This window comes from Rhagoletis pomonella, unplaced genomic scaffold, assembly GCF_013731165.1.
Source record: "Rhagoletis pomonella isolate Grant_MI unplaced genomic scaffold, Rhpom_1.0 Rhpom_scaffold_00011, whole genome shotgun sequence".
In the NCBI taxonomy this organism is placed as follows: Eukaryota; Metazoa; Arthropoda; class Insecta; order Diptera; family Tephritidae; genus Rhagoletis; species Rhagoletis pomonella.
Window position 1 is genome coordinate 18,772,301 of NW_023458565.1, and position 25,747 is coordinate 18,798,047.

Here is a 25,747-nt window from a genome sequence, read left to right on the forward strand (position 1 = left end):
AGCTGCTTCTTAAACATATGACTGCAAATTTCCGTTGGCAGAAATTTCGCCAGCAGAAATTTGCAGCTCTCTCGGGCTTTTATGCTCTCTTTTTGGCTCTCTTCTGCAAATTTTTTGTGTTAAGAAACGCTTTCCAGCAGAATCCAGTAATAATTTGTGATAATTATCTGTTAAGAAACAAAGCTTTTGTTATTGAACAGAATTATTTTGCTCAGTTACTTTGAGTTTACGACATTCTTATCAAAGTATTAAAATTTGTAAAATGTAGGCTATAAGCAAATACTGTTTTCTGACGAAACGGTATTCGCTTCTAGTTAATCAGAAATTATCTGTAAATATTTGTTTCGAGTAGTAAATAAATCTGATACTTCAGTGTTAATATAAAGGGGATTTGACGTTGACATTCGATTGTTGGGTCACACGATTGTATAGATAGTGTCTATAATAGTTACAAGTAAATACATACATATATAGTTAAATATTCTAAGAAAAGAAATATAGTAAAATTAAAGTGACTTAGCAACTCTTAAAACTCTTTAAAACTGTAGTATGTGCGAGGAAAAATAGCGGTTGTTGTTTCAAAATAATTTTTCTTTTTTGAATTTAGAAAAACAAATTCCCCGCGATCCGTAAAAAAGTGTAGAAGTTTTGGAATAACCATCGCTCCTTTTGAATTTCACCTGGTTCAATTAGGTAACGCATTTATACGTTCATATACTCTTGGCCAGAGCTGTCTCACCCTTAAGAATTTATGGATGGCAATTATGTATGGAATTCTTCGCATGCGCCCCCAAAATCTAACCTAAAGACATGGTGGAAATGAGCTACATATTTCTGTCGTATAGACGGACGCTATTAATACAGTCGCAGGACTTGACTCCGCAAATGACTTTCAGTTCTCACACCTATTCATAAAGAACCTTGTTAATATATTCGAAATGATGTCTCCCGAGTTAGCCAAAAGTCACTGAAATGTCTCGAATGAAAAACAAACAAAAAACTCATATTCTGAGAAAAAATTCATTATATTTAAAAAGTGTTTGAATTGATTCATACTACACGCCAAAATTATCTATTAAGTTCCTAATTGTAAATCGAAGATTTTTAGGCTTTAAATCTTTGCTTCAAAGTTTTTATTCCAATATTTTCTGCCTTCTTTGCTTTTTTTATTATTTACACACAATTTTTCATTCCGTCGAAGGTGTAAGGGAAATCCAAAACGTCGCACTGTATTCTATTTTAGAAAAAAAGCGACAAAATCAAATATTTCAGAAGGAGAAGTGATAGCGAAATAACGAAATGTAACGACATTAAAAGCTTTTCAGATGGAGAATTCAGGAAAAATTTTACGTTGAATAAAAGAATTTCCTTGACCTTCAAAAATAGGTTTTAAATTTTTTATTTATTTATTTTTTAACCCGAAACTAGTATGAAATGTGGTTTTAAAAAGTTTTAAACGAATATTTTTGTTGTTCTTATATCAAGTAATCCATTTTCAAGCCTGCAAGAACCGAAAACGCATTTTTTTTTTATTTCATTGCATGCTGTTTTTAGGTAAGCAGATAACTTTTTACTTGTGAAGCTCGGTTTTAAGCGCAAGTTAATTTTTCATTCAATCAGACGTTCTTTCTTTAATGGACTCCAGCAAGAGAAGCAAAGATATGCGTTTAAAACTTTTTTAAGCCTTCGTTTGGAGGATCAGACAGAATCTTAAGGGCAGTTTTCACTGGGCTGTCATTTCATATGACCGTGCCTCGTGATATATGACAACAAACGCAAATGAGACCAGGTGACCACCTGTTTTCATTATTTTGACAACATTTGACGTCAAATATGACCTAACGAAAACCAGGCATTACATTACAAAGTTTTATTTCATTATTTTCATTATTTTGACAGCATTTGACGTCAAATATGACCTAATGAAAACCAGGTATTACATTACAAAGTTTTAGTTGAATTCAAAATTCAACTTTTATATGTAATTTTAATTTTCAAACACTTCGTGTGTGGATCCCGTTTCTGATTTTACCTTTTGAGCTAAAAATCAGCGTTTAAGAGGTTTCTCTTTACCTTGCTTAAAAGATGCGGAATCTTCTCCTAAACGCTCATTTTCACAAAAACTAAAAAAAAAAAATTATTAAATAGAATAGCGGCTTCACATGACAGTGGGTTTTCTGTCCCCATATCGCAGCAACTATATGAACTAGTTCCTATTTCCTTCCCTGCTAGAATGCCGTCTTATAGCAAGGAAGGGCTCTGGTCCTATTCAAGCTATTAAACCACGGCACAAATGATACATGTACCAACCAAACATAGAATATAAAATTCCGAAATCTATGTGTTAATCGTACAACACCCATAGGAAATAGGATCACTTAGTAATGCCTTACCAACAACTTACACTCAACTGGCGGTCCTTGCCACTTTCCTGCTGAATCTCTCTTACTCTAACAAAGGCGTGGCCGCATTGTTGGAAGTAGGAATTTATAATGTACATCTGGTATCAGGCATGTATGTATGTAGAGGTGCCGCTCGGAAATAACTTCGGCGGCACGTTATTTTGCAACTTACAACGTAAGGCGTCATCGGAGGAATTCAATTTGTGGTTTACTAATAGATGAAGTTGGTCATGATGACAATTTTGGTACTAACAGCTGAAAGAAAACATTGATTTGCTCGTAAGGTGTTTACCTATTTTCCCAGTGGGATATGAAATGTATGTAGTATAATACATTATTATTTAGCTATCGATTGCACCAAAACAACAAAGTTTGCAGCAGAATAAATATAAATTGAAATACTTACTCATTGATGAAAACTTACTAATCAACTTACGTTTTTTCTTTCTCTTTTCCGGCATCACCTACGGCTACATTCCTTCATTAACCGCTGATTTATTGTTCCACTCACAGTATGAGCAGCGTTGTGAGTAGCACAGCGCCCAGTCCAGCCAGTTTCATTGACCCGAATGGCACAGCAGCAGCCGCAGCTGCCGCCGTCGCATCGATGATGACCGAATCGACAACCTTAAAACCGAATTTTATTGTACAAGCCAAACCAATGTCGTCGCCCATTGATCCGCTCAGTCACGTCGGTGATGGTATCTTCCTGCAAACAAAGACCGCTCAAGGACTTGCGACTGTATTCGTGTGGGCGGCACTCTTTATCACATGCCAACAGGTGGGCAATACTATTTGACTTAACCTAATAACTGGTTTGCTTAACTTATAACCTTTATGCTTTTCTTTTGCTCTAAACGTTTCTTTAACAAATAGATTTATCAACACCTGCGTTGGTATACAAATCCACAGGAGCAACGTTGGATAGTACGTATCCTATTTATTGTGCCCATGTATGCGACATACTCGTGGATCAGTTTATTTTTCTTCAATTCAGATAATGTGTACGTGTATTTCTTTACCGTACGTGATTGCTATGAAGGTAAGTCTGCAGCGCCTGCAGCGATACATTTGCTATTTTCACATAAAGTAGAATGCATATGAAATATATCTCGTTTTTCTTCATTCTTCTAGCTTTTGTCATCTACAGTTTCCTGTCGCTATGCTACGAGTACCTTGGTGGCGAGGGCAACATTATGTCCGAGATACGTGGCAAACCCATTAAAAGCTCGTGTCTTTATGGCACTTGCTGCCTAAGAGGTAAAACATATACCATCGGCTTCCTACGCTTCTGCAAGCAGGCTACATTGCAATTCTGCTTGGTGAAGCCGCTTGTGGCGTTTATTATTATATTCCTGCAAGCTTTTGGCCACTATCACGATGGTGATTGGAGGTAAATTTTTCTATTTACTTATTCGAATTCGTGACTGTGCAGTCAATTGCTAAATTACGATATATTCTACAGCGCCAATGGTGGCTATATTTACATTACTGTCATCTACAATATATCCGTTACTCTTGCCCTCTACGGCTTGTACTTATTCTATTTTGCTACGCGTGATTTGTTAACACCCTTTGAGCCTGTGCTGAAGTTTTGTACAATCAAATCGATTATCTTCTTATCATTTTGGCAAGGTGAGTCATCCGAAATCATTGTTGCCTTTTGTTTTGTTTACTAATAATTTGCTTTTGCCTCTCGCCAGGTGTGATGTTGGCCATTTTGGAGAAGGCCAAGGTCATCTCGCCGATCGTCGACAGTGCTGGCACTCACACCTCAGCTGGTACTGTCTCGGCGGGCTATCAGAACTTTTTCATTTGCATTGAAATGCTATTTGCTGCGATTGCGTTACGCTATGCCTTCCCCTATCAGGTGAGCAAAACCACCATATATTTACTTCACTTATTTGAATAATTAGTTTTCTTTGTAAAATAGTTGGTTACAATCATGAGTAATACCGACATAGTTGCAACTATACCTACAACTAAGTATTTCAGTGTTAACATTTGCCAGGCATGCTCGCTCAACATATGTATGCATGTATTATTGCCATTGATAAGATAAACGTAAAATAATAATAATAATATTTCGCAAGCAATTAACACTTCGAAGTTTGCAAATGTTGGCTGGTGTACAGCTGTTACTAGCTCAGCATGTAGAAAGTGTGAAGTTTGAATGTAGACTTGCGTAGAGTGAAAATTGAAAGTGGAGGTTTCACATAAATTGAAATTGAGTGTTTATCTGCGAAGCGAAATGTAGATAGGCATTGGAGCGTGGCGCGTATTTAGTAGTATTTTTTCTTCTTTTATTTGCTTTTGATTTCCATTACTCTTTAACATTTGTGTGCGCTTTTCGCATGATATCTTTATATCTTAGCGATATTTGCACTATTATTATTTATTTTTTAACAGCCCTAAGCGTTATTGGTAAATATCGAAAGCAAATGTTTGATTTTATGCTAATTAACTAATGGTCTGTATGGTAATCGAAAAGTGTGCGCTGTCAACGTTTATAGGGGGAAACAAGTTTGCAAAGTTGCCCGTAAAATTAGCAATTATAATGGCCACATATTTACGGACACTACTGTTTACAAGTGTTGGCTATTTTTTCTTTATTTTTAATACATTTTTTTTTTACAAAAATATAGTTTATACCACAACGAAACCCCTGCAACTCAAAGCTCAATTTCGCCAAATTTTTAAAAATGGTCATACAAATTTCCAACTTTTTAACCAGAATTTCTAGAAAAAAATCGCGTTGATTTTTGAGATTTTTTTTTTTGCTGGCGGTGTTACTCATTTTCTCCCGTATAAAAAAATTGTCGAACATACATACTTTGTATACGTAGCACCGTCAGCAAAAAAAAAGTCTCACAAATCAATGCAAATTCTTAGCCGTTTGAAGCTTGCAGAATATTATATGTACTAAAATTTAATATGCTGCAATACACAAGTATTACCAAAATTTTAGAGCCATTTTTTGATATGCGGCGAATTTTCATAAATCTTGTTTAAGGTTTGAAACTTTGATTTACATAGTTTTCGGTATAAACTGTATTTTTGTAAACAAATTTATTAAAAATAAATGGTCAAACTTGTAAAGCAGTGGAGTCCCTAATTATGTGGCCACCACTGTATTTAAAAGTAGGTACTTTAATATAGAAATATTTTGCATAGATTTTTAATGATCACAAGGCTAGGTTTATTTAATACAAACAGATCTACAAAAGTCAGCTATTAAAATGTTTTCAACACTTCGACTTCAATATCGCTGAATAGCCCCACAGTAAAAGTATCGACTGCGATTTTTTTTAACTCCGGCCTTGAGCCGCTTATTTTTGGTCCCTGGCTACTTTGCAACGAATTAACAATTATAAGCCTACTTTAGGCTAAAAGCACAGTCACACGTGCTAAAACAAGTTATTTCAGCAAGCCTGGCAAACTGAAGAATTTCGAAAAGCCATTGCAGGCGGAGTATTTGTGGGCATCGGGAATGAAGAATATTGTCTGAGCTACAAGTACATAATTTTAAAACTAAGTAGGAGTCTCAAAACCAGTGTATTTATGTCATTTAGAGCGCGAATATCTTTCCGCGTCTAGTGTATCCTATCTTTTAAGTTGGAACCAACCATACACACCCACAAAATTTCAATGAATTGGCTTCGGAGATAAGCGTAAACGAACACAGTGACACGGAATTTTTTTATATTAAGATAATTTCTTATTTTTGACGTTTTCTTTAAGAAATTTTAACTTGTTTATTATTTTTACTCTTTCAAATTTCAATTAACAATTTCCTTCCTCATCTAATTTCAGGTATATGCGCGCAGCTGTATTGCCGACGGTCAAGGTCGCTCTGTAACAATGCAATCGATTTCAAGCAGTCTTAAAGTATATCAAAAACTCACGGATATAATTTTAAAGTGATTAAATTAATACATTTTATTGTGTTTGCAGGAAACAATGAATCCCAAGGATATTATGACAGATGCTATACACAATTTTCATCCACAATACCAACAATATACGCAATACAGTTCCGGTAAGTCGCTTTTGTTTTGTTTTCTCGAATACCATACTATTCATATACATATGTACGCATTTGTATGCATGTTTCATTTGGCTTTAAAATATTTATGCATTGCGCCTGTAATTAATTTATTATTGTATTGCTATGTAAACACTAAAAAAAACTGAAACATTTAACAGCACTCATTATCATACATAAATATTGCCCGATCAATGCAAGTCGCTAACCCCCGCTATTATAAATTCATGCCGTCTATAAATTCATTAACCACTAAAAAAACCGGATCAAACCTTGCTCTTTTTCATAATCACTTTTTTTTACCAATCGCCCACTTTCTGGTTAGTTGTTAGCATTTAGGTATGGGGCGTTGAAAACCCTTTATAGCTATTACAATTTCTAAAATATTCAAACTATATTTCCTTCTTCCTTCTTTCTATTTGCACTCCACCTAAACATCTGTATGTAAATTATTTCAAGCCGCACTCGTAATCGTTGCACACCCATCTAATGCGTTTCGTTTTACGTACAATATTTTTTTTGTTTCCATTTCTTTTAATTTGGTTTCGGTTGAATTTGCGTTTAGTGCATTGTTTTTTTTTTGAAAATATAATTTGTTTTCGCTACCATCTTAGGTTTTTCTTCAAATTTGTTTCTTTTCTCTTTTATTCTTTTTACAGAAGTTACCTCGTCTCAACGTTATGAGAAACTTTAAAATGCATGACATTCGTTGTGCTAATAATGAATGTGCCGAGACGAAGACATTTAATGTTGTGAGAGATAGAGAGAGAAGAGAGCGCATTGAAAGAGGATAAAAGTACTTACCATACCTAATAAGATATGAAACGATATGAATTCTAAAACGATATTTTTTCTATAGTGCTGTTGCGTTTAGAAAATGCCTTTACGAAGTGCTTTTCGCATACCAAAATTGCCTTATAATAGTTATAAACACATATACTACCTACATATTTATACATACATACCTATATGAATTGCAAAACAAAACCGTCTTAAAACGCTGTTTATGATAAAAATGAAAATTTTTAAGTGAAGCATTGCATAGCTCTTAAGTTTATATGAAGAATAGCACATACACACATACATGAATTTCTATATGGCAAAGGCGTCATACATACTTGTATATGACGATAGCCCTGTTTTTTGTGTTTTTCTTTTTTTAATGTTTAAGTTTTTACGTGTGCTGATTATAATCTGTAGCAAAGCACAAAAGCGTCTATTTACTAGCTCAATATACACCTGCGCAAACAAGCATTTTTGGCTAACAACTTTTAAGATTTTTATTGCAAATTAAACCAAAATTTTGTCCAAACACATTCCTGCTCCAAATGTCCATATTTGCTCACATAAAAATGTTTTCCAAAAAATTCCCCAGCCTTCGAGGGTCACCAAGCCAAACCGCTTAGCACAATGGAGTGTTTGGGCTGGTCTACTCAAACAAAAGGAACCCTAGGCGTAATATATGTATTAAAATGCTTCTTTACTGGCACAACATAACACATTTTTAGAGAATTTCGTCGTCTCTTAACCTGCTAGTTAGCTTATCTTTTTTTAATTCTTTATACACCATCTTACACACACTTTTTGTAGTTATAACCCACTTTTTTTTTTAATGAAATGCTCATCCATCTTTAGGCAAAAAGGTACTTAGCGAATGTCCAAAATAGAAAGAAAACGACATTTTACAATTATAAAACCTAGTAATACTATTATTTGGGGAACGTTACTGACGTTCTTGGGTACCCAAATTTAACTGGTTAATATTTCAAGCATGGATCAAGCGGCATATTCAATATTTATTGCGATTGTAACTATTTTTGTACACATTTTCTATTTTAAAATATATTATTTGTAAAGCTCAAGATACTTTTTTAATTTTTACAAAGTAAAAAAATACAGATTGTTGGTTCAGTCAGTTAGTCAATTTAAATTTTTTTTGTTGGTTTTGTACACTTGTATTAAACCAGTACTTAACAACTTTTACACCGTTAGTTGTCAGTTTACTTTTTTTTTGTATTTGTTATTTTGTTTTGAATTTGCTGGTAAATAATAAACCTGCACAAAAAATTGTATTGCTCTATTGCTTTTTGAAAAAAAAAAAAATGAAAACACTTGCATTTTACACATTTTCTAGTTTTAGTTTAGAAGGAATTTTTATTTTTTTATTTTTTTTTAACATAAACTGATTTTGCCTAATGTTGAATAATTAAAAAGCAGTCGCTACTTAGAAAGGAAATCTTTTGATATATCTGTGTTCATATGGAAAAGTAGCTTATGTCGAAAGGCTGGCTTTAGTATAAATCGGCATTCGCAGCATACGATTGCGAATGACTCACTGGCGCTAAGCCGTTGAACAACTTTTGGCAAATAAACGTGGAAGAAATAGTTCCGATACTAGCAAGTCAATATTCTTATTAAGTCTCATCAAAAAATTCCTTGCCGTTTAAAAAATAAAGGGATTGCCGCATTATACTAAAGCCAGCCTTTCGACATAAGCTACTTTTCCATACGAACACAGATGTGGTTCTTATGCACTTTTTCGAAGATTTTTATTTTTTTTGAATTTCTGCCAGCAGCTGCATCTTAGAAATCTTATAAATAATGTAGTTCAAATGTATTCAGTAGATATATACACATATGTACATACATATGGGCATTTCCAATCTGACGTGACGTCACATTTAGATGACAAAATGTTTAAAAATAAAATGAAAAAAGTCGAAATTTTAAAAAGGTTGTTCAATATTTGCGAAGTAATTAAGTAGCTCTTTCTTTATTCAGTAAAAAGTGGCAACAATTGATTGTAGAGATTGAAGAGGATATAAGTCAACATAAGCGCTGGCGTGACGTTACAAAAAATCATAAGTGGGTATTGACTTCGAATACAAAATTGCAAAAACTCTGCGAATAGGGCAAGGTATAGAATTATTTGTAGTAATATTTGAAAATTTTAAAGTAAATTTTCCAAGTTTTTAAATGTAAAAATCTTTACTGCTTTTTTTATCAGCCGAAATATCTGAGGTGACGTTACATGGTGTTACGTTACTAAAACTTCTATTGCAAATCTTTCGTTAATATTTTTCTTAAATAAATTTAAAACGCAAATAAAAAATTGTTGTAGAGCATAGATACGGTTTTTCAAAATATCTCGATCCTGGCGCCACCTAGCGAGACGGCAAAAATGTTTTTGCTTACATAACGGGTATATATTATAAAACCAGCAAAATTGGCTCATAAACAACTTCGATATATGACTTTTATTTTTTTCGCTATAGACCTTCCGCTGGAAACGCCCGTATGCACATTCAAGATGGTTTATTTTAATTTGTGAAATTTTTTTTAGTCCTTCAATTTCCATTTTGCTCTGAAGAAAAGCTCCTTATTATTCTTATCTTGTGCACCTAACTTTTAATTTTTATTGCCATTCAATTTATTTTAATGCTTATTAATTTCTCAACCAACACACAAAGCAAAAATATATACACTGCCGGCAAAAAGTATTGGCACAGCGAATTGTTCACAATACATGCACCAATTTTCCGCAATTTTTTTTTTTTAAATATGGTTCATTCTACAACAAAAACATAAGAATTTAATTTCTAAACTTTTTGGAGTTTTGTAGCCCATTAAATTCTATTAAAAAATGCAAGTTCGGAGTTAATCAAAAGTCGTATTGATTTTTGAGTTTTTTTTTTTGGTTGAGGGTGTTTTGCATTTTTTCCATATAAAGTATTTTCGAATAAATTTGTGTGTATGGAATAGACTGCGTGAAAAAAAATTCCCAAAAATCAACGGTAATTCCTAGCTACTAAAAACTTGTAATTCATTATAATAAAATTGATTGGGCTACAAATCCGCATACTCAAAATAATCTAAAAAATCTGATTAAAATTTGCTGAATTTTCGAGAGTTTTTCACAATGTTTAGGAATATATATATTCTTATGATTTTTGTGGTAGAATGAACCATATTTTTATAAAAATTTGGCGGAAAAATATAAGAATAGAAATTGGTGGATATTCTGTGAAAAATTCGCTGTACTAATACTTTTTGGTGGCAGTGTATGTATAAAAATAACGAGAACCAAATTCAAATTTTTTTCTCACGTATATTTCATGCATTTAATTGAATGCTTTTGCAATTTATTTTACTTATGTACTGTGTTTTCTTAACTCATACCTACCTACTACAATTTTTTTGAGCTTTTTATGTGATAGCCTTATATAAATATTTACAATGCGCATGTGAAAATTTTATGCATATTGAAATGTACTAAAAATTATTTGCCACAATGAATGGAAGTTTATACTTAAAAAATATGTATAGTTTAAAACATAAATATTGTATGAAATTTGATTAGAAAGTTTTAAATAAAAATGTGTGCTTAAGTAAAAGTGTATTTTTTACTGTATTTGGAAACTTAATCTTTTGCTAGTTTAGAGTGAAAAGTTGCTAAGTCCAGTATTAAATTGTATAGGAGAAAAAAAAAGCCTTTCAAACTCAAACTAAAATTTTAAGACAAGTTTGCGCGTACTCCAAACAAATCAAATTCTACAATGTTAATACAAAGTTTTTTATATTTTTTGGGACTTAAAAAATAGGTAGTTCGATCTTTTAGAACACGACGCATTTTAAACTGTTCTTGCTTCTTGCATCAAAATAGATTTTTTTTTTTTTGAAAAAGTGGCCATAGCAATTTTTCACTATAAGCTAGCGATATTTTGTTTTAGTTACATACATACATATGTTTGTAACAATTTATTTTAAGAATTTTTTTTTACGTGGTTTGACATACTTACAACCAAGTAGTATGTGGTAGCCACTTCATTCTTCTATTTCTCCCGCGATTTTGGCAAAAATGATAAGGAGAGCATTATTAGAAGTTTTCCACTTACAATACATTTGCGTAGATAACCAGGAACAGTAAGGGACTCCACGGTCTACGTAACTGGAATGACCCAGGTATATATTTTTTTCAAGGACTGTAACTCCAGTATCATTCCCCAAAAGTTAAGGGGAATTCGTTTGCTGTTACAAAAAGAACAACTCACTAGGAGAGATTTCAGAGTGTACAATTATTTTCGGCACCCTGTAAAAAAAGCTAGCTGCACTCTGGGTGACATGAACGTAATTTTTACACGGGCTGTTCACAAAATCCAAACTGTTCATATTATCAATATCGTATTATTCCATATAGGCTTTTTATGAAATTTTGTATGCATTTCATTCGTACAATTTTTATTTGTTGTTCAATTGTTCTTAGATTTTATTAGAATTTCTAAATGAAAAGTTTTTAAGATCAGTAATATAAAAATCTTCAAACTACAAACATAAAATTTTGTATTGAGCATTAAATAACTAAAAAATTTAAATAATAAAATATCATCATCTTACAAAGTAAAAAAAATCGTGAATATGAGTTTTTTTGAAAACATTTTCTTATACTAGCTTCGCAAATGAATCAAAGCAAGACACGAGTTATTTTGAAACTGACAGAAAATTACATGGAAACAATAAGCAAAACCAATTCTGCAGCAGATGTGTAACCAATATATGATTTAAAGTTACTTTTTCTCTTTGTTTTTTTCATGTTTTTATGCTCTTTAATCATTCCATTTTTGAGAATTAAAATGTTAACGCTATACAGCGTTTCAATCGTTCATACTACAGAGTAGCCAATATAAAAAATAGACTGTTCACCCGAGCGAGTGTTCATGTTACCCTATGTTCATGCCACCCCGAGTTCACTGTAGTTCTATGGTTTTTGCTATAACTTCCTTTATTTGATATCCGATGAGTACCAAAAATAAAGTATTTGCTAAGGTCGACCTAAGCGTTTACGAGAAATAGAAGAATAAGCAAAAAGGGAGAAAAGGAAATATAAGTAGAAAAGAAAGGGAGAGAATAATAAGGAGACCAAGAAGAAAAAACAAAAGAAAAAGACGAAGAAGAGTAAAACGAATAATAAGAATAAGAAAAGTAAGATGAAAATATGTAGTTAGGAAGAGAAAGAATAATAAAAAATTAGATGAAGAAGGAAAAGAAAAAGAACAAATAAGATGATGAAAACGGCGAAGACGAATATAATTAAGAGGAAGAAAAGTAAAATGAAGATAATTAAGAAGAGACCAAAAATTAAAAAGGAAAAAAGACGTGTAAGGGGAAGCAAAAGAATAAAAAAGGTGAAAAAGGCGAAGATAAAAAAAGAAGAAGAGGAGGAAGAAGAAGAGGAGGAAGAAGAAGAGGTGGAAAAAGAAGAGGAGGAAGAAGAGAAAGAATAAGAAGAAGAAGATGAGAAAGAAAAAGAAGAAGAGGAGGAAGAAGAGGAAGAAAGGAAGAGGAGGAAGAGAAGATGAAGAAGAAGAATAAAAACAAGAATAAGAACAAGAATAAGAAGAGGAAGAAGTAAAAGAAGTAAAAGAAGAAGACGAGGGTGAAGATCACTTAGAAGAGAATGAATAATAAGAAAAATTGGATCAAGCAGGAGAAGAAAAAGAAAGCATACACGAAAGCCAATTTAAATAAGTTGAAAAAGAGAAGAATGGAAATATAAAAAATATATTATGAAAGATAATAAAGTTAAAACTCGATTATCGAATAGTAAATAGTATATTGAAAAATCTTAGCTTTTAATTCCTCTTAAATTAATAGCTTTTGTTTATTATTTTTAAAGCATGATGCTATAAGCATTTTAAAAAATTTATACCATCCATCATAAATTGTTGTTGTGTTCCGTTACGTTTTCCAACTTCCGCAATCATTTGCATACCCATAATATATTTTAGCTGCTATGAGCATTTTCCTACTCTCATTTAGGTGGTAAAAATTCACGTGGCATACGTGTCTCCTCTTACGATCCTGATGAGCCAAGTGCAACACATCATGGCAGCAATCAAGGCAACAGCGGTACAATGGGTAGCATGGGCAATGCCAGTACAGGTACACCTGGCGGTAGTGCGGCCAGTTGTGTTGCTTCGAAGACTTTGGGTAATCAAAGGAAATTCATGCCAGGTGGTCAACGAGTAGCCACCATTAGCCAGAACTACAATGAGAAGACAATGCTGCTGAGCAGCGATGACGAGTATCAGTAGATAGCAGCAGAGACAGAGACGCTGGAAGTGAGCAAGAGGAGAAGGAGGAGTGAGCAGAGGAAGTGAGCCGCCCTAAAAGCACTTTTTAATACTTAAAGAACAAAAACTAAAACTCACTCATATTACACTGAAACAAAAATTGTTAATTTTTTGGACGTACGGGTGTTGGTGATTTTAATTTGCTGTGTTTTGGTTTTGTTTAACATCTGTAGATAATAGCCGCATCGTCATGAAGGCGGTAAGTTATTAAAAAAAAAAAAATGGCACAAGTGGTTTAATAAAAAAAATGTGCATATACATACATATAGTTTAAAAATTTTTTTAAAGTTATTTAATTATTATTTGTTTAATTTTTTATTTTTTAAAAAAGTATGTATATTAGCAGTACAAATCAATTAATAGTATACAAAAAGCATAATTCAATCAAAATGTCAAAAAATAGTTAAGGTGCTAACTAGTAGATTTCATACATATTTTATCATATTGTTGCCTTTTATTATTTTATTTATTTTTATTAATTATTCGTTTGTTCAATTTATTGCTTAAAGCAGAACTGAATCGTCTCCGATTGTTTTCATTGAAAACAAAAAGTAGCTAATAATACATACGTACAATAACGCTAGTAAAATATGGAATCTTTTAAAGTAAACATGGAAAGCTTCTCTAAAGCAAAACCAGCCAATGTCCAAAAAATCGTTTTTTATTAACATTATAAATTATTATAAATATTATTATAACATTGTATGTATGTATGTAGATATATATGTATCACATGCATCCGTCGTTTGGTGGTCGTGTGTGAGTGTATTGTATATTTTAAAATAAATAAATTGCAAATGAAAATAAAAATCTACAATATACATACATATATGCTTTGCATTAGATTTTTAAGCAAAATATGTAGGATTGTATTACAAAAAAAAAGTATGTAATTGAAGGCGAAGTGTTGCGATTAGAGATGATTTGTAAGCTTAAGAAGGGTAATGCAAAACTTAGTTTGATATAAGATCTTTGGAAAACTTAAATAAAGCACTGAAATGTAAAATAAAAACTTGCTGAAATGAAAATTTTTTTCCCCATATAAAATTTGGTCCACTTTAATGTGTATACGAGTGCAAAAATTTAAATTTTATTACGGATTCCGGTATACCGATCCAGTAAAAATGTTTATTAGGGGAGATTTTCGGATAGGGCGACAAACCCCTAGAAATGGGTGTGGCAGTTTTATAACTAAAGTTAACAAAACGAAGATTTTATTGTGGATTTCAGCAGAATATTAGTTCGCTAACATATGTTCCGCAACTTTGTAATCAAAGAATCTTCTCGAAAAGTTTGTGGCAGTTTTAGGACAAAGTTAAAAAAAATCAGATTTTATTGCAGATTGCGGCAGATTATCTATTCACTAGCAATGTTTGTTCCGCTACTTCTTTTTTGTATGAGAAGAAAGTCTCATTTTGAAGTTATTGCAAATGCGCATTCAAAAAATTTTGTTTATAAGCTACGTTATATGAAGAAGGAGAATAAGCTGACCATGCACTTCAAATACGCTCTCCAATGCGCGTTCGCTTTTTATTAGATGCTCAAAAACAACAAAACATTGTCTTAGCTTAAGTGATGTTGAAGATAAGAGCTTACAGTAAAGGACTATTTTTGAAAATGGACTGTATATATTTTTGAGCAATGCCGGAAACTTTTTTCAGTAAGCTTTTTGGACCATGCGGTTTTTTAAAGTTCATTCCCTGACTAATTTGATGTAAGGTTTGGGCCGAATAAAATTTTACGGTACAAAAAAAGAGTATATCTTTTAAACCAGTCGTCAGAATTTTCAAAACAACGGCCTTTCGTTTTTGGAGAATTAACTACAAATTCACAAAAAGATGTAAAGAAACAGGAGCTATTATTTTTTGAATAAGAAGTTTTGAATTTTCTGGAACGTCGTTAATTAGCGTTTTATATAGTTGTATTTAGCACCTTCACTCACTCACTGCAGTGTTATCTTTACTAAGATCATGCGGCTTTTCAAGCCTGGTTTCAATATGTTTTCAAAATGAACACCTAATCAAAAATTGGCCGCATTTCAGTGGTTTGTAAATTGGCAGTTTTTAAATACGTGTCTGAAGATGAGAAATTTTCTCGAGGTTCTTCGATGTAAACCTTTATATCTCATAACAGAACGTTATATAAAATAAATAAAAAAATACCCACATTATAGCGGAAAGATCGCTATTTAAAATGAGCTGTAAATCGTTTTCTTACATACTTTTTTTATTGTACACTTTTTAAACATTTTGAAGTCCCAAAAGTAAACGCAATGGGGCACATGAGGTTCTGGTTATGCAGTTACACTTGCTGTACTATTCTCAATTCCTTTATATACATACTTGGGTCCGCGCAGGACTGAGACTGATCGACTTCCGGCGCCCGAAACTTGATAGTCTGGAGTACTAAGTTGTAGCATAACTAAACTAATTAATCAATTTACATGGATGTCTCCACATCGTAAAACAAGAAATTATGTAGATACATCGATCATTTTGTGATACATATATAGAAGGCACGATTCCAGTATTCTGGACGCCGACTTGGGCCACCATCCTGTGGCAGCTAAGATAAGCACACGCCTCTGTGTAAAAAAATATGTGTTCGCGCAGCAATACAAGGAACGGTCAACGACGAAAAGATGCAATCAAAACAGGATGCCGAGCATCTTTGCCACTCGACTCTCACTCCTGCTCTGAGAGAGAGCTCTTCAACTAACCGATATTTGTATGCATGCAGACTACAATGCAACAGTGAGCTCAGACACAACATGAGCTATGTGGGATAGAGATAGAGAGCCGAAGAAGAAAGCGAGTCCTATTTTCCGAAATAAAAAGAGATGCGGGAAGATGCGTGTGTGTGAAGAGCTTTAAAGCTGGGCTAAAGGAAAAACGACCGACAATTTTATAAAAAAGTTAAGCGATTTACGGAAAGTTTTAAGACCACGACGGTGTAATTACAAACACGGTAACCATGTGACCGATGTCCAGAACATTCTTAACTTGTGGAGGGCACACTTCTCCACCCTGTTGAATGGTAACAACACTGAAACCATATGCCATAGGCGCACAACAACGCGAGCCTCTAAAACGTCGCGCATAAGGTCTTATTGAGCTCTTGGTTTAAAGGGCTGAAGCCCACAATCAGCGAACTGATTGGGTCTTATAGGTATAGTTCCTCGGACTAGTAAGTCTACCATTTGCCTTACCTTGGAAAATATCCACGAGAGGAGGATCGGCACGCCCTCTATTGCTTTCTGCGGAACCAAGAAAGTAGCCGAAGACGCTAAGTAAAAATGTCGGTTCACTGAAGCATCATCATTAATGCGACCGGTAGATCCCAGCCAGTGCACGTTAGACCGTCTTCTTCAAATCTTGCCTATCACGTGATGTCATTAGGATAGTAGCACCTGCTGGATAGAGTTATTTTTCACTTGATTTCCAGGCTGACATTATAGACGGTGTTCATGCTGAATCTTATGAAGACGAAATCCCAATGGTGGGTGTCGATTTAGGTATCTAATTTCTCTCTCAGAATTAGACTCATTGCGAATATCTGGACAACGGTGGATTTCCAAGGCCTGAAGCCACACTGATATACTACAATCAGTTAGTTCAAGAAGGGCTGCAGTCTTTCGCACAAAACCGCTGATAGAACCTTGTATGCAATGTAAAGAAGTTTTATTTTTCGGTAATTGGCGTAAAAAGCAGGATACCATTTCTTGTGGATTTGGCAAAATATACTCAGACTCCGAATCCTCGGTCTTGTATTAATCACATCAGATTAACAGATGAATAGCGAGTATATGGACGTGAGCTTTGTTCCTATACATTGGCCTAGGTTCCTCTTTTCCATCTTATGTTACTAAATTTCCATCTTCGTCTCGACAGAAACCAGCTCCGGTCTAGAAACTATTATCTCAAGTTGTACACTCACAAATTTCTGCCTGGCTTTTGTACTCCTTCTGGAAAATACGTATCTCTTCTCCACGTATCCCGCAACACTTTTATATCCGGTCCAAGAGGAGTTGATTGTTTAAACATCATTGAGGGCCGAGAGCGAAATTATTCCGTGCAGCTTCTAAATATTAATATGTACGCTGGCTCTTTCTTGCGCAGAGTCGCATCTCGATTTGAGGCGATGTTGGCTCCCAGCAAAGAACGTGCGTCAATAACCCGGGAAGCTTAAGTTCTCGACTATTGGATCAAATATGCGTTCTTTGTCCACCCGAGCATTTAAGGCTCCAATCAACATTTTGACATTGTGCGCACCGCTCAAACGCTCCCTGGAGGGGATCGTAGAATAGCTCTTTTGGCTCATAGTTCTTCTCTCCCGTAGATGCATAGACACATAGTCACTATTATCCCGTGTCTACAATTTGGGGAAAGTCAGTTGAGGAGGATGGATGACGTAAGGGTCTGCAAGGAGCAGGCAATCGGATTCACAGAACGACAGAAGATATATGAGCAGGTGTCTATTGCAATGAATTAGTAATAAAAAAGTCGTCAAACTACCGAACTACTGCAGCATCTACCAGGCGGAAGTCACGGCGGTAAAGAAAGCGGCAGAGCTTCTCAACAACAGCATACTATTTTATTTCTAACTATATATGTAGATAGCCAATCAACAAAAAATGGCTTTGCCGTGTGGTGATAACTGTATTTTGAATTGTATTGAAAAGAAACGGTAGAGCACATATTGTGCTATTGTCAAGAGCTGGCAAATTTACTCCTGAACTCCGTTAAGGGAAGGCTTTTTTACTAGCCTAGTGCAACCAACAAAAGACGGGTTCTACAAAATCATAAAATTCGCTAAGAAGGTGTCACCTACTCATTATGAATGGACGTTTTATCTGTGGTAACACTATGGACGAAAATATCTGTCTATGTGAGGCTTTTAATAGCCAGCCAGTTCTACCTAACCTAACCTAGCTTTGAGGGAGACTGTGGAGACTCGTTCGACGCTGGTAGTTAACCCGGAGACAAGTTTTCGGGGACTATGTATACCTACATTTCCGCGTTTGCGTTATACTTTTCTAGGACATCCAGCTGCTTCAGAGAGGCACCTTGCCGGATATTCCAGGTGTACATATATCCATAAATCGCTGCCCTTATTCCGTAAATGTTGGTGGTCAACGTTGGATGTATATGTCCGAGCACATTTTTTTTTTTATTTGGAAGTAGGTTGCTCATCCTGCTCAGGGTTCGCAGACGAGTGCTTTAAGAGTAGGAATTGAGTATAGTAGTCGACCAACTCTAATTTCACACCCAGAAGTCCCACTAAACCAAAATAAAAATACTCCTATCTTCCACTTTCACTTCATAATCAGGGCTGCGATTGGATTCAGTGATCGCATATTCGTAGATTTAACGAAAATCGGAAAAATTTTGACGCACACTGTAATCAATTATTTTTTAAGCGTTAATCGACTTAATTACCTTTTATAAGTATGTATTTTAAATAAATGCCACATTGTTATGCTGCTGAATGAGTTAAAATGTATTACTTGATGCTTCAGTAATTTATTTTATTGTTGACCAATATATTTATGTAAATTCATTTAAATCATAGTTGGAAAAGGTCGCGTCCACTTCTTACACTCCCATTTCAGTTAATTGCAGGAAAATGAATTTAATTACGTTAAAACTTAAAATAAACTGACTACTTCTTTCCTGCAAACAACTTTGTATAAAAAATGTATGACATGACTAAAAAAATAATAACAGATTTGGGGAAAAAAATCAACTACCCAGCAAACAATTAGGTTTGATATACATTTGAAAATGATTTGAAATCAAAGCCCGTTCTCAAATGTAAAACGTTTAAAAATGATTTGATATTGATTTTAAAATAAATTTTTTAAAAATCCATCCTCCATTTTGATTTTTTAAAAACTTACTTCATACTCGTAATCAGCAGCCCCAAGAACCCTTGGATACGAAGTTTAATAAAGCTAAAAAAAAACCAGGCAATATACTATTGACCGATGCAGCATAGGGTCTGTTAAAGGTTGTTTTTTCACATAGAAACCGTAAAAGGCTTGAACTATAAAAACGGAAAATTACGAGTACTTTTTTGTCTCTACTTGCCAAAAATGCATAACTTTTTCAAGGGTCCAAGGGTTTTGTCGGACAGTGTAATAAGTTTGCTACCCTAAGATATATAAATACTGGTATATTAATTAATCTAGTGCCGGTCTCTGAAGTAGGTTTTAAAATTTATCCTCCCTTCAAATACATTTTTTAGAACAAAATCCTAAAAGGGTTACTTCTTGAATTTCCATTAGCACTTTCTATGAAAATTAACATTTTAAATCATACAAATAGTATGTACATATGTATATGAATACGTCCCTATATTTACATTATATATATACTACGTATTTATTTATACAAAAAACGACTGTGTGTATACATACGTATGTTAGTATGACATAACACAATAATCTCGCTGAATATTCCACAACGCGGAAGTCAACTGACAAGCATACAATTGCCAGTAATTATTTTTCAATATATCACCATGCCAATCGTCACTACGACCAACAACTCGAAATGGGTGGTCAACTCGCTTTATTTGCCAAGGATGTAGTAGGCAAGTGTGAGGCTGTATGAGAGCGGGAGGAATGTAATGTATGTACATACATGTGCACAATGTATATACAATTGTAAACTAAATGGGTGAGCATGTACGTATGTATGCACGTCCAAAAAAGGACAAACGGACGATTACGGGAGAAGTAGAGGGTAGAGGATGTAATCGCCACACACATATGCCTTGCGGTTATTATCCATTCAAAGCGATTTTCCATTAACTGAATACATACTTGTATGGACATATGTATGTATGTACGTATACATGCGTATACATAGCATAAGCATGCATGAAAATCTAAAATATCCCAGTATGAAAAATAAGAGCAATTCTTGACTAAAACGTAGCACTATTCATGTTTTCGACTATTCTTTCGATTCTTAAGTAAAACGAAAGTGAATAAAGAATACTCTCATTGCGCTTGCTTGGACGATCGTTCACATCATTGATAATGTCTGCTATTCGAAACTTTTTGAACTGCTGACCCCATTGTATAGCCCCTTTAGGCCACTAGCTTAGGTTAGGTTAGAGTGGCTGGCACCATGCAAGGGCATGGAGGCACACGTAGGCTGAAAAAGCCCGTTGTGACCCCACTGGCGGAAGCAATTTGTTTCTTTCCCTCCCTTAAAAGTTGAACCACCGCATGCGCTTTATATGGCATTAAAAATTTAGCATGGTCGCTGAGTTCATGTCACCTAAGCAATCTAAAAAGTACTCGTTGGTAAAGTGGTTGCGCCTCCAGGTAACAAAAATCAATGGTTGGATATCCTAAACTCTCTCTTTGCGCGCCCATAAGGCAGTGTTCGGTGTTTACCCCTACTACTATTCTGAGAGAAGAACGACCAAGCGGAGTGGGAGCTAAGGATTGCTTTACATCATATTTTGGCTAAATTTGCCTCTTACTATGACGAGTAGTTTCCACAGGCCACCTGGTGTTTACTTCATCCTTTAATCTGTGTTTTCTGGAGATTAGAGGTGTGCCCGCGTCTCGAACAGAGCTGACTTCGGATATTTCAATTCATGTCCTTGCCAGCTCGTTGACAATGCAGTTGTCAGGAATGTCCCTTTGTCCAGGTACCCATACAACAGTCAAGGAATGTTTTGATGACAGCATGACAAGAGTCCTGCACTCAATGGCTACTTTGGAAGTTATTCCGTTAATTTTTAAAGATCTAATAGAGAAAATATATATGTAGATACATATAGCGAAAGGCTGTGCTGGAGGGGCAAAAGCTTTGATACTCTCCACTATTTATAACGTTTAACTCCGCTTGAAAAACGCTTCAGGACGTAAGTGGAAAATGAGGTTTAGTGCGAGCTCACCAGAGTGAACCCCATTGCCCAGTCCTTCGTTTTGCTTTGAACCATCTGAGCATATAGCCGTCAACCCTGGGACTAGGTCTGAAGTACCTTCCCATTTGTTCCTCTTTGGGACGCTTATGTAGAATTGTTTGCCTAAATAGAGGAGAGGAGTTGCATAAACTAGTTGTAGGTGCTTGTCCAGCTGGGTTTACAGGACCTTGGGTAGTACTCCTGTGACAAGCATGGAAGCCCTCCTCTGTACCTCTTCCAACTTGGCTCTGGACAAAGGATGCGTCTTATCACACCTGTGTACAAACCAGTGTCGTATATGTGGTTTGACTACCCATTTTTTTGCCTATAGCCGTCTTATAGGGATACAGGGCGATGTATGCTTTCCTCGAGCAGTCTTCGATATTTCGCTTCCAGTTAAGTTTCCTGTCTAGAATGATTACAAGGTATTTGATCCCGGGCTTAGCGAGTAAGTTATATTCAATTTAAGGAGAAAGGTTTGAATAGAGGAATTTTATATTTCCTTGTGAGAAGCATCATATCGGAACTAGTAGGATTAATGCTGAGGCCCACAATGCTTATATCAGACTACGTGAATTTTATAATTAGGCCACTAATACGTTGCGGTTCTTATCGTTCACTTGTGTATGGCTAGTCCTGGTACTTATTCCGTACTAAGGGAAAACTAAGAGCGACTAAAAATGGTCTAGTCTTAGGTGTCTTTAAATAGTCGGTTTTACTGCAGAGCTAAAATAGACTTATGCACAAATTTGCATACGGAAACTCAATATGATATACACACACGTCTCCTTACTCATACGTAGGTATGTATATATATATGTATATTTGTATGTTTGTAGGCACATTTGCTGTTTATTTTATGCATGCGACAATGTTTACCTTCTGATTCTCTCTCTGACTCTGATTTCTGCATATATCATGCAACGTGTGATTAATGTAGAATAATACAAATAACCGCTGCTCCCATTGAATCCAGTCATCGTTGGGCTGCCTTTTTTGCAGCTACTGTTACGAACATGCGCTTACATATGCACATAGCAAAGTGGTTACAGTTATCGCTTTATTGTGACAAAATGATGTTACGTAACATACGACTATATTCATATTTATGTAATTTTACATAAATATCATAAGTACTTTCGTGCTAGGGCGCCTCATCATTTCCTGAATGCTCTTTGAGAAAAATTCTACCCAGCACTATGAAAAGAGTCTTACCTACATATTTTCGAAAAACATACTCTTTTATATTCATATCTTCTAATGCAAAAGGATATGCAATTTTCATTCTGGTATTTTTTCCTTAAGCTTGGGCGTAATACGGAGATTATTCTTGCAGCTTAAGTTAAATTTTTACTTCCACCATAAAGAGCACATTTTCACCTTTAAAAGTCACCTTTATTTTTGAATTCCGATTATTCCTCGCTGAGATAAAAAAAATTTAAAGTATGTGATTGAAACAATGAAAATTCAAAATGGCCTTTGCAGTTTATATTCTTTAATGTATTAGCCCTGAAACAGTATCCTTTTAGTAACATCACAAATTTGTAGGATAATTTGCTCGAGATTTTTACGCCGCAAAATTTGTTAAAAAATTCGTCAGATTTTAATATAATAAAGTGCAATTTTAAGTCGTTAAGGCGTACCATTAATTTTTGGGATTTTTTTGTTGACGGAAGTATGTTCGACCATTTTTTCGAAAGAGAAGCAAATGAGCAGCACTTTCCATTCGCAATTTTTTTCTAAAGATTCTGATTAAAAAGTTTGGAATTTTGGTTGAGTATTGCGCAACATTTAAGTTTAGTATGATGCGGTACACTCTACAATAAATTGAGTTATGATTTTTTTTTACACCGAAGTTGAAGTAAAATGAGGCCATTACAAATTTACAATTTTTTTTTAGAATTTTTTTGAGTGTGCAGTTTTGTAGGCCATTAAGTTTTAGTATAATAAAGTGCAAGTTTTAAGCCAAAATTGCGTTGATTTTTAACATTTTTTATGCTGACGGCTTTTTGCACCTTTTTCTTATGGAAGAAAATGCGCAAACCGTTTTCAAAGATAATTAAAAAAAATTAACGCCGGTTTTGCAATCGCTTAACTATTGCACTTTATCATCCTAAAATTTAATGGGCTCCAAAAATCTGCATACTCAAAAAAATTCTAAAAAAAATTTTAAAATTTGTAATGTACTATGTAAAAAAAGTCAGAACTCAAATTATTGAAGAGTGCAACCCATAATACTATGCTTAAATATTGGGCAATACTCAGAGCTACCATTGTGATTTTGTTCATTTGTTTTTGAGATGGCATATTTTCAAAAACTATTTTTTTTTATCAAAAAATGTGTATGTGAAAAATTAAAAAAAAAAATTTAAAAATATTTATTTTCATAGAGATTTTTGATTTTTTTTTAATTTTTTCCTCGCCCCGCTCTCGAGATATTTGGAAACTTTTAAATCGATTTGTTTTTGTTTTTGTGCTGTAAAGTTTTTAAAAATGTATTAATCAATCTCAAAATTCATATTTATTTATTATTTGAAAACAAATTTGAAACAATCAAACACAAACAAAGTGTGAGCCCCGTCCGTTTTGGTATGGAACACCCCCTATACATACATATGTATGTATATATATGGTACTCATGTCAGCATACAAAATAAAGCTGAAAAAAATATTTTTTTCCCCCTACTGATTTACTATTTGACACTGCGAATCTCAATGTATCATGCAACAATTACATGAATTTACAATAGCCAAAAACAAGACAAATATTCCACAGCTATTCGCCGATACCTGGAAATTGAATTGTAATGCTGTTCACTTGTCCATAGGTCAACATGCATACACACATAGATGCATAAAAACGAACAAAAGTGCATATTGTTTACATATTTTATATGGTTTGCCGCATATACGCATATGTACATATATATTTATGTATGTGTATTGTATATACTTATGTACTACATTTGTATACACATTTTTAGGTTAACCAGCTGCAAGCGCACTTTATTGTTTTTATTGCATATTTTGTGGGCGTAAATGGCGATTTAACGCGCTCTCAAGCACTACAAACATATGCATGATTCCACTTTTATTGTATTTTATGCGCATTATACACAATGTACATACATACATATTTATTTATGTATGTATGTAATAACAAGTGTTTGTAGCTGTATGCAGCTGGAAATGCAATAATAAATTAATGATTTTTTATTCAATTTGTTGTGAAAGTTGCTCGTGGTCAGCATTTTTTTCTCTCACTTACTACGCGATTACGATTTTTCAGCACTCATACGCACTGGTGGCTTACAATAAAGTTAAATATTTGCGCTTGATTGGGTGTAACAACTCGATTCCTATAGATTTAAATATTTAAAAAAATTTAAAATTTAACAACAAATTTTTATGAATAGTTGGTTGACTTTTCCGACAGCGCGAAACGGGTAAATGCCTCGGAACCAGGGTTTCGGAGCAAAGGTTTTTCTTCCATTGCTCCGCTCTAGCTCCGCTCCGGCATTTTATTTCGCTCCGCTTCCGCTCCCAATAAAAACTATTTTATTTATTAATTTCTTACATATCGAAGCCTAACCGCCAAAAAAATTAGCAGACATTTTTTTACGTTTTCTTTTTCATATGATACCAATGTATTTTGTCTTGTAAATAAAATAGCAGCTATTAGCCCAGCCAGCAAACAATCTTAAAATGAATCCGAAAAAGGAAAAAAGTGGATGAAGTGCGGATTTTTGTCCGTTTACCGATCCCATTTTCGGATATTTTGGCGATATGTTCTTCCATTAAAATGTGCGGCAGAAAGGTATGTACAGATAAGAACTGAAGAAGAATTGAACTTTTCGTTTAGTACGCTTTCCTTCTGCACTTCACAGATGCTTTTTCATGGTTCGAAAACAAAACACAAAACAAAAAAAAAGGAAGCGCCTGACGGCATTCGGGCCCGACACCTTTAGAAAGCAACCAACAAATCCTGGCATGATCCTCTGCACGCTCAGCCACTGCCGACTATTTATACATGCTTTCATATGTTCTGCTTCTAATAAAATCATCATTTTCGAACGTTTTCCGAATACGAAATTGAATGAAACTTTTAGTCGTTTTTTGTTCATTTCCGGATACGAAAACCGCATTTTTTTTAAGTTTTTGGATACGTAAATCAACGAAAACTGTAGTCGCTTTCCGTTTGTTTCCAGATACGGAGAATTGTACGAGATCGCACTGTCGGCAAA

At 34.3% G+C, this 25,747-nt stretch overlaps 2 protein-coding genes across 4 annotated transcripts in view; both read left to right on the plus strand.

Moving 5' to 3' along the window:
* The window catches only part of LOC118746768 (transmembrane protein 184B-like), a 798,314-nt gene that overhangs the window by 673,834 nt on the left and 98,733 nt on the right, over positions 1-25,747 (plus strand). The window lies entirely within an intron of this gene.
* Positions 2,892-13,824, plus strand: LOC118746767 (transmembrane protein 184B). 3 transcript variants are annotated; one of them, XR_004993885.1, is made up of 9 exons: positions 2,892-3,183; positions 3,279-3,444; positions 3,537-3,795; positions 3,868-4,037; positions 4,106-4,272; positions 6,216-6,290; positions 6,357-6,441; positions 7,107-7,243; positions 7,307-8,143. XR_004993885.1 is itself a non-coding variant. In XM_036480676.1 (8 exons), exons 1-8 carry the CDS (start codon positions 2,917-2,919, stop codon positions 13,536-13,538), a joined length of 1,464 nt encoding a protein of 487 aa, XP_036336569.1. In that variant the 5' UTR covers positions 2,892-2,916; the 3' UTR covers positions 13,539-13,824. The 3 variants fall into 3 exon arrangements, 2 of the variants coding, with proteins under 2 accessions (XP_036336569.1, XP_036336570.1); XM_036480676.1 differs by lacking the exons at positions 7,107-7,243; positions 7,307-8,143 and adding an exon at positions 13,264-13,824; XM_036480677.1 differs by having other exon boundaries at positions 7,107-8,143.